Consider the following 18060-nt stretch of genomic DNA (forward strand, 5'->3'; position numbering starts at 1 on the left):
CTAAATGAAAGCACGTCAAACCTAGAGTTACAATTGACTGGTTTGTTAGCAAATCAGTTATATTTTTTCTCATCCTTTGAACCATGATTGGAATTTTACAAAATGCCTCTGGGATCATACTACCAGAGTATGACAAAGGGTTAAGGTTAAGGATTTGGGTTGAAGGTTTAGCCACATATATTCATTCCACGCAAACCTGTGCTCTCTCAGCAGCTTTATTGCTTTTACACTGCACAGATGGTGATCCACAAAAACAGTACTAGAAGAAATTCCACCTCCTGGTGCCCCCAAGATCATTGCAAAATATTCAGTAAGAAAGTCTATTTATGCATATCATTTTTTGAAGCTCCACTATGTGGAAATTTGCCGGATAATGTGGTGTTCTTCACGACAATGTTGTTCTCATTAACATGACAGATAAGGGCACTAAGTTGTTCACAAGCTGCAATACATCACAAGTGAGCCAGTGTTTACACAACTTTCCATTATGTCAATGAGAGATGCTAGGAATTTCAATTACGCTTTGGAAATCTAAATTGTGATGTACTTTAACAGTTTTTTCGTTTGTGTACATACATTCTCGGTGCAATTTAACTGGTCACATTTAAGATCAGCCAGGAGTTTTCCTTTCTCCACTTGGCCAGTTTATTTAAATCATTTCACACTGAGGTGTAGCTCAAAAAATAATATATACGTGCTCTGAGTGTAAATACACTTAATGCAGCTTGAGTGCACTGGAGCCTACAGCTATTTTTGTCCCAGACTGTAATGAAGAGGGCAAGTAGAAATAGCACATGAATTAACAGTGAATAATAACAAGTTGACCTTCATTTACCTATTCATTAATTTGCCAATTTGCTCAAGCATAATTTTTAGGGGACCACAGGATTACTATATACATAATATAATTGCCCTTTGAGACGAGTATTGTCATTTAAGTTTGTGGTCTGGGGCTCAGCTAATACCAAATACCATGAGCATTTTATTAAGATTAAGAATGAGTACTATTTTACTGGTTAAAATTCTTATCATCTGATTCTTATCAGCTATCCAAATCCAACAAAACACAAATACACGGGGGAAAGTCCCCTTGATAAAAACTCGGCAACCACTTTATTTTGTCCATCCATCCATCTTCTTCCGCTTATCCGGGGTCGGGTCGCGGGGGCAACAGCTTTAGGAGGGACTCCCAGACTTCCCTCTCCCCAGCCACTTCATCCAGCTCATCCCGGGGGATCCCAAGGCGTTCCCAGACCAGCTGAGACACATAGTCTCTCCAGCGCGTCCTTGGTCGTCCCCGGGGTCTCTTACCGGTGGGACATGCCCAGAACACCTCCCCAGGGAGGCGTCCAGGAGGCATCCTGATGAGATGCCCGAGCCACCTCATCGGGCTCCTCTCAACGTGGAGGAATAGCGTCTCTACTCCGAGTCTCTTCCAGATGACCGAGCTTCTCACCCTATCGCTAAGGGAGAGCCCGGACATCCTGCGGAGATAACTCATTTCGGCCGCTTATTTTGTGTTGGTAGTAAAATACAGCTACAAAGGCTGTGAGACATACTTTGTTGTTATTTTTTATATGGCGTATATGAACAGCTGTATTATCTGTGAGCTTCAGTCTTCATAGCTGCATAAAATTAATTAGAAGTCTTTGTTTTGTGTGACACATGGCAGTCAATTTATGTTTACCCCTACCATGAAAGCAGTGAGATAATAAGACTTAGTGAATTTTACCAAACGCAGCGTCAAGAAACAACCTCTACATAAGGTTCCATAATCCTTTCTTAATTAGATGTCACCCATACATAGCCCTTGCCACAATTTAGATGTCTGTCTGGGTATTTTGTTGGGAATGCTCACCTGGTGGCTGTGTCAGAGGAATAGGAGGCTGCAGACAATTTGCAGTCACCCTTGACCCTGGCAACCTCACAGACGATTTGCCCAGGTTGCACCAAAGGTCAAGCGCTGTACCATTACATTACTCAAGTGGACAACAAACTAGTCCTGGAAACAAACTACACCTATGCTTCAATGCTCTGGTTAGAAATGCCCAAGTTATTAATTGGTTGACCTCTCCTTTGCGGTTAAGTATGCAAAGGAAAAAGCATAACAGCTCTTGTTGCAACTGAGATTTTTTTCACAACAAAGTTTGTCTTTTATAGTATTATTATTATACTGCCCTCTTCTGGAAGGCGATTATTATCACAGAAAAAACACAAATACCGTACTGCAGCCTACTGTAGGTCTCTATTTTATTTTGATTTATTATTTTGCATGCAAGAACAGATAAGAGTGATGTACTAGAACCATTGTGTAATTACCTTCATTTGCTGGTTATGCTTGCGTCGAGGTATTGATATTTCTGGGTGGAAAAACAGCTGATTTATTTTATGAATGTTTCTTTTCAGGCGTCACATGACAGACGCCATACTTGCAATTCGCATTTATCACCACTGGTTGATGCCAGGCGCTCTTCCATTGGGAGGTCTCGGTGACGTTTGTGTCACGTGATTTCCGGCTCTCCGGTACTCGGTTGTCATTGGATGACCATGGTTGTAGTCGCGCCTTCCTCCTGACGCATGTGAGTTTCCCGCGAACACAGGAGGCTCATGGTGCGGCCGTAGCTCAATAGCTAAACAATAGCTAAGAGTTGTCACAGGCCAGGATCTGTCATGGCGAAGCAAAGCTCACTTTTAAATTTCTTCTCCAAGTCTCCTCCGCCGGTGTCCAAGCCGAAGCCCAGTGCTCACCCGACAGAGGCCGACTTGCCGTCCTCCATCGACAAGTCCAACTCTTCTCCAAAAGAAGAAGCTAAACTACTCTCGAGCAAGACCACCAAAACCAAATCAAAGAGTGTCGTTAAGAATGCGAAAGGAGGATTTAGCCAACTGTTCGGAGATAAAGCGTCAACAGCAAAAGACGCGTGAGTTAATCTTGCTTAATTCAACGATAGTTTGTGTGCTTTTAGTAAATGAAACATGCATTCCCCATTATTTTACTTATACATTGTATGAATGCATGTGAAGTAAATATATTGTTTCTTGACATTTGGGTAGTCGATCAGAAACAAATGCACGTAGATGAAACAAATGCAAAGACTATTTCATTCTTTCGTTAAATAGATGCAAAATAATTTTAGAATAAAAGTAGTAACCACAACGTTGACTCAATGCCTTGTCTGGTATGTTCTTATGAGCATGCCCCCAAGTCATGGTAATTGATTTATTGAATGACATGAATTCTTGAATCATTTTTGTAATGTCGTTTTTGGTTTTCAGGAGCACCACATGTTCATTCAATGCAGGGTCCCTTGTGTGGGCAAAGTTGGAGGGGCACCCATGGTGGCCATGCATGGTAGTACCTCAACCTCTGAGCGGCCAGCAGATGCGAGGCCGTGGTCGGGCCCAGCGCATACATGTCCACTTTTTTGATGAACCGCCCACACGGGGATGGGTCAGCACCAAATACGTCAGAGAGTACCATGGTTAGCCATTATTCAAATTTCTATTAACACTTAATGAATCTTGGGCCTCAAGCAACTGTAATTGATGTGAGATGTCTTCTCATTTGTGTTGCAGGTTCCGACAGTAGTGATGCTAAATCCGGAGGAATGTTTTTTAGTGGGAAGCCTGATATCCGCCATGCGATGGAGCTTGCAGACAAAGTCTTGTTTGATAGCCCAGAAAAACGATTAAAGATGCCTCTCTGCACAGATCCATCAGATGAGGAAGAAGAAGAAGAAGAAATGGAGGTGACACCATTTCATTAAATATTTTGACTAATTTGATGTAAATGGACCAACAGTAATGTAACATCATCCCTTGTCTTTCCATTTAATCATGTGCATGTTGTTCTTTTTTTTTTAAATCCCAACAGCTTGATCAAACCACAATGACTGACAGCGAGGGCAGTGATGAGGATCAAGCGAAAAATGAGGAATTAAAGTCATCAAATGTCAGCCTGCATCCAACCCGGTCTAATGGAAATAAAGCCAAGCGCCGCCGTATAATCGTGGCTTCAGAAAGTGAGGATTCTGAGGATGAATTCAAACCAGAGCAAGCCGCTAGCAGCAGTGAGGATGATGAGGAAGAAGCCACGGTAAGCAGTGAAGTTGAAGAAGCAGGGAGCACACAAGAGTCTGAAGCGGAAAGCCCAGTTAAGCCTGTAAAACGTAAACGTCCCGTGGAGAAGCCCGCGACGACAAAGCCAAAGATAACCAGTATCCCTTCCAGTGCATCGAAACGACCTCGGGCATCTACATCTGGCGACACAAAGTCTCGTTTATCTGCCTTTTCTGCCCCTGACATCTTTGAAAGCCAGGCCAGCGGATCAGGCACAGATGGATCCACAATGTGGGACCACGAGAAGCTGGAGTGGTTGCAGGATCATAAGAGGAAAGATGGTCAGAGGCGGAAAGTGACTGACGAAGGTTATGATCCTACCACCCTGTACGTGCCAGAAGACTTCACCAACCGGAACACTCCCGGTATGCGTCAGTGGTGGCTCATCAAAGCCCAGATGTTTGACACTGTTATTTTCTATAAGGTTGGCAAGTTCTACGAACTCTACCACATGGATGCTGTGATCGGAGTCAATGAGCTCGGATTGACGTTTATGAAAGGGACCTGGGCTCACTCTGGCTTTCCAGAAATCGGCTTTGCACGCTTCTCAGACGTACTGGTCCAGAAGGGCTACAAAGTGGCACGTGTGGAGCAGACTGAGACCCCAGAGATGATGGAAGCGCGATGTAAGACTTTGATCAAACCCACCAAGTTTGACCGCGTTGTGAAGAGAGAAGTGTGCCGGATCATAACGCGAGGTACCCAGACGTACAGCGTGTTGGACGGCACCCCTTCTGAGAGTCAGAGCAAGTTCCTGCTAAGTTTAAAGGAGAAACCCGAATATGAAGGGAAGGGTTGGTGTAGCCGCACTTATGGAGTCTGCTTTGTAGACACCTCTGTTGGCCTCTTCCATATTGGTCAGTTTCCAGACGACCGCCACTGTTCACGTCTGCGCACCCTGATAGCGCACTTTGCCCCAGCCGAAGTGCTTTTCGAAAAGGGGAACCCATCGGTTGAAACGCGCAAGATACTCAAGGCTTCTCTGTCGTCAGCGCTGCAGGAGGGACTGAATGCAAGCTCACAGTTCTGGGATGCTCAGACGACTCTGAAAAAGTTGTCAGAGGAAGACTACTTCAGAGAGAGTGCAGGAAAGGACCAGGGCACAAATTTTCTACCTGCTGTTCTTAAGAAAATGACCTCTGACAGCGATTCGCTCGGTCTTACCCCCAAGGAGGGTTACGAACTGGCGCTCTCATCGTTGGGTGCGTGCATCTTCTACTTGAAGAAGTGTCTCGTAGACCAGGAGTTGCTCTCCATGGCCAACTTTGAAGAATACATCCCTGTCGATGTTGAAATGGAGAAAGCTGCCGGAGAGAAAAGTTTCTTTGCTCGGACTCGTCAGCGCATGGTCCTGGACGGAGTGACTCTGGCAAACCTGGAGATATTTCAAAATGGCTCCGGAGGTACAGAGGGAACGCTGCTTGAGCGCCTCGACACCTGCACCAGTGCTTTTGGAAAGCGGCTGCTCAAGCAGTGGCTCTGCGCTCCTCTATGTAACCCAACATCCATCGAGGACAGACTAGATGCACTAGAGGACCTCATGGCTTGTCAAGGGCAAGTGTCCGAAGTTTCGGAGCTGCTGAAGAAGCTCCCCGATTTGGAGCGCCTCCTGAGTAAAGTTCACAGCATTGGCACACCGCTGAAGGATCAGAACCACCCGGACAGCAGAGCGGTTCTCTACGAGGAGGTCACCTACAGCAAGAGAAAAATAGCAGACTTTCTTTCAGCGCTTGAAGGTTTCCAAACCATGCAAGAAATCGTCAATGTCTTTGCATCGGTTGCTGGTGACTTTCAGTCCAAGTTACTCTGTCAAGTGGTAAGTCTTCAAAATGACAGCGGCGGGCTCTTTCCTGACCTCTCCGCCGAACTCAAGCGCTGGGAGACGGCCTTTGACCACCAAAAAGCACGGAACACGGGTGTCATTACCCCGAAGGAGGGCTTCGACCCCGAATATGACCAGGCTCTGCTCGGCATCAAGAGTTGCGATCAAAAACTACAGGATTATCTGGACCGACAGAAAAAGCGAATCGGTTGCAAAAAGATGGCGTACTGGGGCACCGGGAGAAATCGCTTTCAGATGGAGGTGCCCGACAGCGTCTCTGAAAGGAATATTCCAGAAGAGTACCAGGTGAAGTCGACAAAGAAAGGCTGGAAGCGGTACGTGACCACGGAGACTGAGCAGCTGTTTTACGAGTTGCAAGGATTTGAGGAGAAGCGAGATGCTGCCCTGAAAGACTGCATGAGGAGGCTCTTCTACAACTTTGACAAGAACTACAGCAACTGGAAGACTGCAGTGGAGTGCATGGCAGTGCTTGGTATAAACTTTTTAATGAATAAATTTCCTCAGCGGCGTTCTAACACAATTCCCCCCCAGTTTAAAAGTGCAGTCAAGCCTTAGTTTATGAGCAACTCTAGTTGTGAATAGATCAGATTTTACAAGCCGTCTTTGCTTATACGAGAAGTGAAATCAAAACAATTCTTGAGAATAATATGCTCGATGCATCCCCACTGGTGTAAACATGGAATTCTGATTAATATGGCGTTGGTGGAATATGAATTAGAGAGCAAAGGTCCACCTGTTTTTATTCATTTTAGTGGGCGGCCATTTTACCGCTTGCTGTGAACTGAAAATGTTATGACTTGCTCAAGACTCAGGTCATTATCAATTATGGCTCTCCTGTTTTCTGTATTTGGTCATGTGACAAGCTGAGGTTTGACTACAATGATAAACCGGGTTTTTATTTTTAGCTAAACTAATATATTCATTTGTTTTCAGATGTTCTGTTGGCCTTATTACGCTACAGCCAGGGCGGAGATGGACCAATGGCTAGGCCACAAGTTGTTCTCCCAGATGGCGATGAGCAAATCACACCCTTCCTCGAACTCACCGGTTCCCGTCACCCGTGTGTTACCAAGACATTTTTTGGCGACGACTTCATCCCAAATGACATCTGTATCGGCTGCCCCGGAGGCAGCGAGGATGGCGATGATCAAAATAATCATGCCCCATGTGTCCTCGTCACAGGACCCAATATGGGCGGAAAGTCCACTCTCATGAGACAGGTGGGTCACTTATGGCTGTACACTGGCAGTCATTTAATTAAGTTTTTCCCCAAAGCAAAATTTTAATCCCGAGATGTCACACTGTTTTTGTTTGTACCATATTATTAATACATGTCTCCTGCAGTGTGGACTTGTGATCGTGCTCGCTCAGCTGGGCTGCTTCATACCTGCCGAGAGTCTGCGCTTCACGCCAGTCGATCGAGTCTTCACTAGGCTCGGCGCTTCCGATCGCATCATGGCTGGTGAATGAGCAAAGAGTGGAGGAGATATACACTTCTGTGATCTGCGTTTCTATTAATCCTCTTGTCCACTGTAGGAGAGAGCACCTTTTTCGTTGAGTTGAGCGAGACTGCGTGTATTCTGCACCATGCCACTAAACACTCCCTTGTGCTTCTGGATGAATTAGGTACATGTTCACTCGCCATGAGCTTTTACATGCAATTGTCTAACCGGTCGGTCGTACTGTGGGCAGGAAGGGGCACGGCCACGTATGACGGCACGGCTATCGCCTGCGCAGTTGTGAAGGAACTTGCTGAAAAGATCTGCTGTCGCACCCTCTTCTCTACACATTACCACTCCCTAGTGGAGGACTATGCCAACAACCCGGCGGTGCGCCTTGGCCACATGGTGTGTGTTCACTTGTTCACCACTGAGGGTCCTCGATTGGATTTGTACACACATTGTAGTTTATCACTATTGTTTTCTGCTTGCTCCCCAATTGAATCATGTGGCATAATGTAAATTTTAGTATATAATTGTGATTTGCCCATATATACTCTGCAATGCATCTTATTTAGGCGTGCATGGTGGAAAACGAATGCGAGGATCCAAGCCAAGAGACCATCACGTTCCTCTACAAGTTCATTTCTGGGCCGTGTCCCAAGAGCTATGGCTTCAACGCTGCTCGACTTGCCAGCCTACCAGAAACTGTCATTCAGTCAGGGCACAAAAAGGCCAGAGAGTTTGAGGAGAGGATCATCAGTCTTAGACTTTTCAGGTATGTTCCCAGAGTGATTGTTGTTGTTCTCCAGCTCATTGTGATGTCTCTCTATTCTTAACAGGAAGCTCTGCCAGTTTGCTGAAGACCCCACACAGGATAAGACCCACTTTGTCACACTTGTTCAGAAGATTCAATCCATGTAATTTGTAAACTTATATTTTGGGCCAGTTCTGTCTCACTTTTCTTTAGTTTGGCAACCCCACACTCTGTCCTCCTTTTGTGCATTTGCAGTCTTGTTACTTTAGTGACACTGTGGCTTACTTTCAGACATGGTGCTCACTCTTGTCAAAATATACCAATTACATTCCACGTTTTGTTCTGGAGGAGAAAAAAACACTACGGTCATGATCTAATAAAGTTTATTTTTTTTTAAAAAAGACAATGTTCACCTAGGAAATTAAACCCTTTTAATTCAAGCTAGCGCCTACATAACGGTTATTGAATACTTCACAATATATTAAGTCTAGATGTTATGATACATGCATACATTTCAGTCTGAATTAGAACCCACAATCACCAGTACACATGAATTGGGGGAGGGATAATGAAATTATATAGTGCTGTATGTAGATACTGGTCTCAGCTTTAATGGAGTAAAGAGCCTATTGGCTTTTCCTGCAACATTGACAAAAGTGGGCGGGGGGGGGGGGGGGGGGGGGGACTGAAAAGGATTTCACAAGACATGAGACCCAATTAAGTAGAAACAATGAAGCTATTAAACTACAGGGTGGCATAGACAGTTGTCAGACAGCCATGAGTGCGTCAAAAGAAGAAAGCAGACGTGTCGTTTCAGTTTTATCTAATTAAGAGTCCTACAAATACACAGATACCCCTTAACAGTTCATTAGATGGGAGGGGGGGTGAATACATTGAAGTAATACAAGTCTTGTGAAAGTACAATTCAGTCTTTGTGTTGCAAATGTGCCAGTGTTGCAGGAGAAACTGCTTAGTGTTTCCCTCTCATTTCTCGGATCTCTTTCACAGAAAGAAGTTAGATACTGCGACATGAGTATAATTACAGCAACTCTGGGGTATAATAACCAACGACAACAAAAAACACGTAATAAAATAAAGACATTCAAGTACAGTAATATTTTTGCATGAAAATACAAAACTACACTAAAAGCATTAAAATCAAACATTTGAGTTGGATGTTGTGGGCGGCAGAAGTGCTAGTTCATAAATTCTCATATGTAACGTATGAGGAGCTCGGTGATCCAGCGATGGAAGCATTGTGACCTTTAGGGCCATTTACTCCACCAGAACGTAATGTCTTTTTGCAACATGTATCTACATGACTGCTTTTTTTTTTTCCCCTCCAAGTTGACGATCCCCTACCCCAGTTGTCATTGACACTCATTTGAGAAACATGACGTACCCACAAACCCCTCTACATGTTTTTCAAATCATTTCACTTTTTTGTTGTTTTTATAAAATAAACAGAAAAGCTAGGCATCTTATGTCCAAGTCTTTTTTTCCCATTGTAAATGCTCTGTAAGAGTCTATATTTAAATTGGGCTTTCCTTTTCCTCCACTGCGGTCCCGAGCATCCATTACTGCTGAAGCGCGACTGGGCTTGTGGTCTGGGGCTCAGTTGTGCTGCAGCGTATTGGACTCTATAGGAGGCGCAGAGTCGTAGAGGGTGTCTGTGTCGTGCGTCGGCTCTCCGGCTAACGTGCAAGGGTTTGATAGCGTCCCTGCACCACAGTCACAGAAGAACCTACGAGTGACGAGATGGGAAAAGGGTGAATCACAATGACAGAATTGCAGCATTGTTTAGCTATTCACTCGTAAAAGATGCTAGGTTTACAGCTGTGTTGGATGACCACACTAAGGAGAAATAACTCATCTAGTGATTCATGAATAGTGCTGTGCACACTCACCGATCGTGTCTGATGAATTCCACATCGTGTCCCTGGTGGCACTTCTTGATGCAATTCACACAGATGGCGTTGCGATCTGTTGTGTTACAGGTGTGGCACCTGTGGCGAGCCAAATGGTAGCCGTGAAAAGTCAAAACAAAGACAGCGAGTTGACATGGTTATCAGGTTCTCTAACATGAAGTTACCTGTAAAAATCGTGCATTGGATAGCTGGTGTAACTTGAAATCTTGTACAGGCACTGACCTCTGCTCACAGCCTTTTCAATGGCATCTTGATTGTTCATTATTTTGTTATCTGCAGGAGAATAAAGATGACAATTGTTATTTCACAACAGTTGGTCGTGAAGGTTCGTCAGTCCAAGTTAGCACCTTTCATCGTAACGTTGACACCAGATGCTAGAAAAAGCCCTCCGAAGCGATTGTTGAAGATCTGATTGCCCTCTAAAGTCGCTGTGGCATGATTGGTGATCTCGATACCTGGCGAAAACAAACTATTTCAACACTGTAACGACACTCATTCCTGGATTACACATCAACCTACCTGCGGCAAAGCCGTCAAATATTCTATTTTTCCTCAAGACGGGGTGACTGTTGGTACTGATGAGGACGCCTGCTTGGGCATTTCTGAAGATGTCATTTTCCTCAAGCAAACCTGACGGAAGAAAGACAAATGTCAATTTACATACTTTAATCAAATACTTTGGAAAGCTACTGTTACTCACACAATCTTTGCAAGCAGAAATTACATTCCAATAAATGCAATAATAGAATATACATATTTAACCACAATTTAGGATTAGGGCAGGATTAGCAGCCAACTAAAAAAAACAGGTTAGCTGCAACAAACTGCTAAACAAACTGTCTCAAGACACAAAAATATTTGAATGTATCACTGTATCGACAATACTTCCTTAACACCAATTACGATGAGCGCTTCAATGAATAGTGGAGAAAATACAACACAGAGAAATCTAATAATTTGCGAATGGGTCAACTCCAGTGATTCATATCCCAACTCCAGTGATTCATGCCAACATCGTTACCTCTTCCTCCATTAAATATGCAGATTCCGCCATCTCTGCCATCATGGATCTTGTTCCTTCGCAGGGTGGGGTTGCTGTCTGTCTTAATCCATACTCCTGCCATAGCATTGTCAAAGATCTCATTGTCCTCGATAAAGCCCAGGCCTGCAAAACAAACCGGTTCAAAATCAATACAAATAAATAATAAATGAAGAGAGATTAAGTCTACTTCTCACCTGAGTTGTAAACCAAAATACCGCCATTCTGACCTCCCCATATTTTGTTCCGCCTGATTTTAGGGTTACTGCCAGTTCTAGTGATGACAGGGAGGGGAAAATAGGGACACAAGTTCACTTTCAGAACACATTTCAGCTCTGCACGGACCAAAGTAATGTGAAGCATTTGTCTTCGTACAAACCTTATTTGAACTCCAGAATACATGTGATTGTAAATGTCATTGTCTTCCAACACACCATGGCCGTTGTCATAAAAGTAGACCCCGACCTGACAGAGAGAAAACACTGTGATGAATCTCAATATAATGAAGAGACCATTAAATGCCTATTTAAATAAAAAATATGCTGATTATATTTATCTTTCAGTGATCATTATATAGCAAGGCATCATCTCGATTCTGCACGTTTCACCAAATCAAATTTAAGACAATTTTTAAGATTAAGAATTTGAAATGAATTTCAGACCCATGTATCACAACATCCAAACAACACGAATGTGGTCAGAAAATAAATGACCTGCTTTCCGCTGTGTATCCTGTTCCTCCGCAGTACCGGCGTGCTGCCCGTTGTGACCCACACTCCAGCCAGCGTGTTGCTGTACACCTCATTCTCCTCGATGACACCCTGTCCCTTCTCATGCTGTGTTAAAAAAAAAAGAAAAGAAAAAAAAAGGCATGTGCCTCAATAAATACTGCATACACATCTAAAAGATAAGAAACATTCAGACTCGATGGGTTTAGTCGAAATCTCTTACCACATAAATGCCACCGTGTTGACCGTCATGGATCTTGTTGTGTCTGACAATAGGGCAGCTATTTGTCCTGATCTGTATCCCAGCCAAGGCGTTCCCATAAATGTCGTTTCCTTCTATGAGACCTCGGCCATCACCAAAAATATACACTCCGCCTTGGTTGCCATTAAATATAGCATTCCCCCTGTATTAAAACACAGCACAATTCAATGTAGACTACACTAGAAGATACATACCTATGGAAGCATTTTCTGAGGCGGCCATACTGACCGTATTGTAGGGTCACTGTTAGAGGTGATCCACACGCCGGCAAAGTTATTTGCATAGATCTTATTTTCGATAAACTGTCCACGACCCTTTTCATGCACATAGATACCCCCTGTCTGGCCGTGATGGATCTCACAGCGCACCACTGTCGGGTTGGCGTACGCCTTCACCTCAAATCCTGCGATGCGGTTCCTATGGATGTTGCAACTCTCAAAATAACCCTGGAAACAGAGCAAAACATTTACCTCGACGGCCTTGTGCTGCAATGACCGAGAATGCCGCTTACAGGGATTTGGTGTTTGAAAATGTGAAATTTACCATGCCGTGGTCAAACGTAAAAACGCCAACATCTCTGCCATGGTGAATGTGATTCCTTCTAATGATTGGGTTGCCGTGGTTCTTTACCCAGATACCAGCCAGAGCGTTGTTTGAAATCTCATTGTCCTCATATATTCCCTGGAAAAACCATTAAAACATTTTTAGAAGTTCATTCAGACTTGCGTGAATGAAGGGGCATAGTACCTGCGCATGGTCGGTGATGTAAAGTCCAACATTTTCACAGTCACTGATATTGCAATGCTTAATTGTGGGACAAGCACCCTGGCCACTAACACACACTGCCGACCCCACTAAAGAAAAAACAAAACACTGGTGTCAATAAATGTTTAAAGTACAGACACACACTTGAAGCAGAGCAAGAAGTAGCAGCAGGCTTAATTACCTGTGCAAGTGCTGCGTATGATGCAGTGGTCAATAATTGGGCTACAGTTGACAGTAATCTCCAAGCAATGGTGTGCATTATGATGCTGGGCGGATTTGTCGTCAGGATTAAACTACAGTGGACACCAAAATTCTGATTATCACCTTGCCTTTGCGCTCAGGGCACACAACAAAAATAGACATGTCAACTCACCCTTATGGTCATGTATCCGACGTAGGCGTCTTCTGAACCCTCCATGAACACAAACGTGGAGTCTCTGGTATTCTCAATGATGACTTTCTCTGCCACTTTTCCAGGAGCTACAAACAAAGGAGAAAGGTCAAACCAGAGTGCAGCAGACTCATGAAAAAGAAACAAAATGGAAAACGTAAGGCACGCATACCAGCACCAATCATTGTGATGGGTGACTCAATGTAGATCCATTCATCTGTGTAAATACCAGTGTGAACAAATATGAGGCCGTCAAAGTGGGGCTCCTGGCCCCCTCCAAGGGCATCCTCTATGGTGTCATAGTACTTTTGGGGGGGAGACAAAGGAGTCAGATGAATTTCTGGATACTGAAAAGGAACCAGAAACATTGGACTTCACCACTTACAAACATGTTATCTCTCCCTTTGTACCTCGCAGGATTGCTGTAGAAGTGTTCCGCATAACCTGGCTTGACGTGAGCGCCTTTATACTGCAAAAAAATTATCACACATTTAGCCGTTTTGACAAAAGACATTGTCGAGCTATGACGGTATTGAGATGGAGACGAGTGAAGGTGAAGCTATCAAGAAAATATTTCAGACATGTTTTTGTTCAAGGAAACCTTGAAGGTTAATGTAGCCCAAAGGAACAGAAATTGAACACGGAGTGCCTCTCCCACCCTGCAAATGGAAGGTCACAGTTGCGATCTGTCAAGTTGTCCTTTCGCATGACATTAGCCAACAAAACACAGTACACATGACAAAAAGACAAAACGTTTCAGGATATTAGTAAAAAAAAGGCATCTGTAATTTTTTTGTTGTTGTTTTTTTTTTTTTTTTTTCTTACACCAAGTGTGTCAGTATAAATGCACTAGATTACACTGAAAGGCATTTGAATGCAGTGGCACATTTAACAGTGTCAGTCAAAAATATTACAAGTGATTTTTTTTTAACATTGTGTGGTTCCATTTAATGTAACCATGAAATTGTTCCACAATGCTGAAATTAAAATATTGCTAATAAACGCAGAAAAGACGAGAACAAGATTCAGAAAGTTGATAAACTGTCAACATACCAGCTGCTGAAAACTTTCCTTCCAGGGATTTGGCTGCTCATATTCTTCTGGGTTTATTTGGTAGAACTTCCCTGCCTCTGGGTGCATCATGGGTCGCGTGTACTCAAAAACCTCCATGTACAGTCTTTTCCTGCAATAAGAAAGAAATCTGTTATTAGCGTGGCACAGCATCCAGTTACTAAAATAGTACCACAAAACCTCACTGCCCAAAATATGACAAAATCATGCAATTTGTACATCTGTACGTTAAAGTCATGACCTTGGTATCGTGACAAGCCTTAGTGTGACAAACGTAACATTGCAGAAAAAAGTCTGCGAATGTCATTAAAATATAACCGTGTCAGCAGATTAAGACACTCAATGTTACAAAACTAATTTTAGCAAGAAGTGCTTGAAATGATGTCAGGCTCCACCAGAGACTCACCAGAGGATGGGGTCGTTTGCCAGCTCGCTGAAGCGCTTGCACACGCATGCCGAGCGGCACAAGTCCTGCTCCAATAGATATGAGAAGATCTTTAGCACCACCTCGTCTGGAAGCTTCTCCTGCAAATACTGTTCAGCAGGAGCTGCTGAAAGGAAAGATAAAAAAAAATAAAAATAAATAAATAAAATTGTCAGGAAAACCTGTTTGGGGAAAAGAGTATATGTAGTACTTGATTACAAGAAGTCACATTGTTTGTTGTTTTGTTATTTTACGTGTGATCAGGTTAATGTAGAAAAACTAACGTAGGCTTGTTGATAATCGGTTGCCTAAAGTGTATTTTAGCCTGACTCAAAATGTCAATTAAAAAAAAACTACAGTCCACTCAAAAATGTGTGCATAGTTACATGGTATATCTTGACATTTGCCTGAAACTCTGGGTCGCTTTGGTCGGTGACCAAAGTTTTCTGTGGTTGAAGTGGAAGCACCCTACGAGAAGAACAAATCAAAAGGGACAATTAGTTGACTAAAGTTTGTTTATGAGGCATGAGCACTCCTTTTGTCATTTGTACCTCCATGTTTGACTTTGTCGGACACACTGTTCTCTTGGGCAGAGACTTTCTTCGAAGTTGGTATGGACTATTCTGAGCTCCTGGACCAGATTCTTCTGCAACCATATCTGCAGGAACGTCCTCATCTGCAAATGGTAGAGATAGAGCTTAAAGTAGTGAACAATAGACGCATTATGTAAGATGTTATTGATAATATTGACTCTGAATGATCGGCCAGTAATCGACCAATTTCCATGGAAAAGTTGATGATCAGAAGATGTCAATCAATAACCTTTCATAGACGATCGCAAAAAGAGATAACCTGCAGCTCGTGCTTTTAGAAAGCAGCCGTTGTGCAGTATAGTGTCTCCTCCCGCTTTCCTTAACAATGCACTGGCACACCGCAAAATAATAAATATGCCGTATGGAGTTTTTGTGTGTTTCGAGAGTGTGTAGTTAATAATAATACATGCAATCTGTGTCAGAATCAGTATTGGCCAATGCCAATCGGAATCAGCAGCATAGAAACCTGAATAGGAACACCCCTCGTTAAGACAGATATGAAGTACAGGTATCACAACATTTATACACATATTTGAGATAAGTAAAAGTAAGCATTAGATCAATGAAAGTAATCAATCAATCATTAGATCAATCAAAGTACTCTGACATTTGTCTTTAACAGCACAAAAAAATAAAACCCAGGGTGGAGGGGAAAAAAAGATTGAATTACCTACTCTGTAGGCTCCAGAAACCAATACAGATCCCATTAAGAAGGGGATTCAACCAAGCCTAAATAGAACATTCACCCAGAACTAGATGCAAAGAAATGATGGGTTGTTAGGAACTCCTGAAGGGAGATGCAAAGCCTTGTCTGTTTGTTGCCCTGGTTGCAAAGATGACGCTCAGGGCTAGTGGTCTAGTAGCCACCAAAACACCCCAATCGGGGTCAATTAACGCAGCTACAAATTGCAAAAGAACAACCTACAAACATCTTGTAACAGTGACTAGTGAGCAAGAATTATTCTTCCGTATATTTTATGAGATCACATCTTGACACCAGCCAAGTTGAGAGATGACGTTATACGATATCCACTTGCACCTTATTACTATACCCCTGCCGAAAGTGGCCTCTTTTCTCTAGCAAACGTATTTCAGCAATAACAAGACTTGAGGGTACAGCCAGCTAATGTTTACGTTTAACATTCCCAGCACGTACTTCATCCACTACATGGCAGTGAATTTACGTTACTGTAAATACAAGTTAAAGCATCGTCGTGAAAACATAAAATCCCCAAATTGTATTCCTTCATTGGCAAAAAATAAAATAAAAAAATAAAGTGTGGTATGAAACACCTGGGTTCAACTAGTTAGCCAAACATGCTAATAATAGCATCTGGTACGACCGGGGTTCATTGGGTATGCTACGACAAGCACTTTGTGTACCATTTCCTACGTTTGCCACTCGTGAAACAAGCAACCCCGGCATCAAGCTCGTCATTTTACCGTCACCGCAAACGTTAGTCGGTGGGACAGCACACTTTTTCAACATCGGTAATGCAAATAATGGCAAATAAATGCCCACGCAGTGTAAAAAAATACAGCAAAACAAAGCGCGGCCTGAATGGCAGCTCGGAACACTAAAGCCTCGGTGTTTCTTGACAATACAAGCCGAGGTACACGCCTGCTTTGTGGTGCCTGTCGTTTCAACAACAAGCAACATTCTGCAGATCTGAAACAATAGTGACGAACACACTCCATTAATTAAACAAATATACTTAAAACTGATTATTAAACGAGTGACAGAGCAACGCTAACGCCTACCCAGACCAATATCGAGGTTACCTCTTTCCTGGTGGTTCCTCTCCGGCTGCACCGGGCGCGGCCTCGACACTCGCCTTGGTCTTCTGCTAACGTTACTTGCTCTGACGGAGTTCATTTGGGGTGTTGTTAATCGGAAGAAATCTCGAAGCCTTCACAGCAGAAGAGGCAACGTCGAGTGCATCGTTTAGGCCTTTTCCAGGAGCATTGCGAGGTTTGTCATCTTCCGCGGTGGGCTCCGGAAAATTGCACGGTGGTCGGGTTATTCCCAGTCCCTTGCGCTGGCGTTACGTTTCGGCCTAAACACTGTGGCAGGAGGAGCCATAACAGACGATCACCGTCCGCCAAGAATCAGTCGCATCACATGGGACAACCTCTCCCCGTCACATGGTCCTCTCACATCCAGCCCAAACATTCAATTACGATTGTACCACTTATATCCAAGACGAAGCCAAAGATTTAAGAGGCAACCTTTTGGATGTAAGATACCTTGCTCAACGGTGATTGTAACCTTCACAATTTAAAGATATCCCAATGCAAAAGTTGAATCAAGTACTAAGCCTTTTGCAAGAAAAAAAATGTTATTAATTAAAAATTATTATTTGGTTACATAAGTAACGCCTTTTTAATTCTGCTTCTGTGCGGTGTATCAAATGTTATGCCTGGTCTTGCACCAATACATTTAGTGTGTAAATATAGTTTTGTCAATCTGTCAGTACAATTTTCACAAACAACACATTATTGATTTTTTTATATATATATTAGATAATCAATATTTTAACCTTTATGCACTTAAAGGTGAAGTCTGCTTTTTTTTGCAATAATATATTATAATAATATCAGTTTGGTAACTTGATATTTACTTTATTTTCAGCTTTCCACTTCGACTCTCATTTTTGCTTCCTCGTGGGACACAGATTTTTTTTAAATGTCATATATAGTT

General features: G+C 43.1%; 2 protein-coding genes across 4 annotated transcripts; one reads left to right on the plus strand and one right to left on the minus strand.

Moving 5' to 3' along the window:
* Positions 1 to 2555: 2555 nt before the first annotated feature.
* msh6 (mutS homolog 6 (E. coli)) lies at positions 2556 to 8598 on the plus strand. The gene is made up of 10 exons (XM_049735749.2): positions 2556 to 2921; positions 3277 to 3482; positions 3577 to 3749; positions 3875 to 6434; positions 6896 to 7182; positions 7307 to 7424; positions 7499 to 7588; positions 7655 to 7809; positions 7980 to 8179; positions 8244 to 8598. The coding sequence occupies exons 1-10, from the start codon at positions 2671 to 2673 to the stop codon at positions 8323 to 8325; spliced, it is 4122 nt and encodes a 1373-aa protein (XP_049591706.1). The 5' UTR covers positions 2556 to 2670; the 3' UTR covers positions 8326 to 8598.
* Positions 8525 to 17495, minus strand: fbxo11a (F-box protein 11a). Of its 3 annotated transcripts, none has more exons than XR_007484998.2 (22): positions 17142 to 17495; positions 15318 to 15442; positions 15153 to 15234; positions 14749 to 14893; positions 14325 to 14454; positions 13657 to 13740; positions 13444 to 13576; positions 13254 to 13360; positions 13062 to 13173; positions 12863 to 12969; positions 12659 to 12796; positions 12344 to 12561; positions 12077 to 12257; positions 11839 to 11961; positions 11505 to 11590; positions 11323 to 11399; positions 11108 to 11251; positions 10606 to 10716; positions 10434 to 10541; positions 10309 to 10359; positions 10066 to 10164; positions 8525 to 9902 (listed from the first exon to the last, which is right to left on the minus strand). XR_007484998.2 is itself a non-coding variant. In XM_049735751.2 (22 exons), the coding sequence occupies exons 1-22, from the start codon at positions 17233 to 17235 to the stop codon at positions 9773 to 9775; spliced, it is 2640 nt and encodes an 879-aa protein (XP_049591708.1). In that variant the 5' UTR covers positions 17236 to 17494; the 3' UTR covers positions 8525 to 9772. The 3 variants fall into 3 exon arrangements, 2 of the variants coding, with proteins under 2 accessions (XP_049591708.1, XP_049591707.1); XM_049735751.2 differs by having other exon boundaries at positions 10251 to 10359; positions 14749 to 14890; positions 17142 to 17494; XM_049735750.2 differs by having other exon boundaries at positions 10251 to 10359; positions 17142 to 17494.
* Positions 17496 to 18060: the final 565 nt, after the last annotated feature.

This window comes from Syngnathus scovelli, chromosome 12 (genome assembly GCF_024217435.2).
Source record: "Syngnathus scovelli strain Florida chromosome 12, RoL_Ssco_1.2, whole genome shotgun sequence".
In the NCBI taxonomy this organism is placed as follows: Eukaryota; Metazoa; Chordata; class Actinopteri; order Syngnathiformes; family Syngnathidae; genus Syngnathus; species Syngnathus scovelli.

Bases quoted from the DNA above. Each gene is read 5' to 3' on its own strand.
- msh6 (XM_049735749.2), top strand. From the start codon at position 2,671: ATGGCGAAGCAAAGCTCACTTTTAAATTTCTTCTCCAAGTCTCCTCCG. The intron at 3,750-3,874 runs GTGACACCATTT...AAATCCCAACAG, and splicing joins AAGAAGAAGAAGAAATGGAG to CTTGATCAAACCACAATGAC. The intron at 8,180-8,243 runs GTATGTTCCCAG...TATTCTTAACAG, and splicing joins ATCAGTCTTAGACTTTTCAG to GAAGCTCTGCCAGTTTGCTG.
- fbxo11a (XM_049735750.2), bottom strand. From the start codon at position 17,235: ATGAACTCCGTCAGAGCAAGTAACGTTAGCAGAAGACCAAGGCGAGTG. The intron at 11,252-11,322 runs GTGAGAAGTAGA...TTTGTTTTGCAG, and splicing joins TATTTTGGTTTACAACTCAG to GCCTGGGCTTTATCGAGGAC. The intron at 10,360-10,433 runs GTGCTAACTTGG...ATTCTCCTGCAG, and splicing joins TGTCAACGTTACGATGAAAG to ATAACAAAATAATGAACAAT.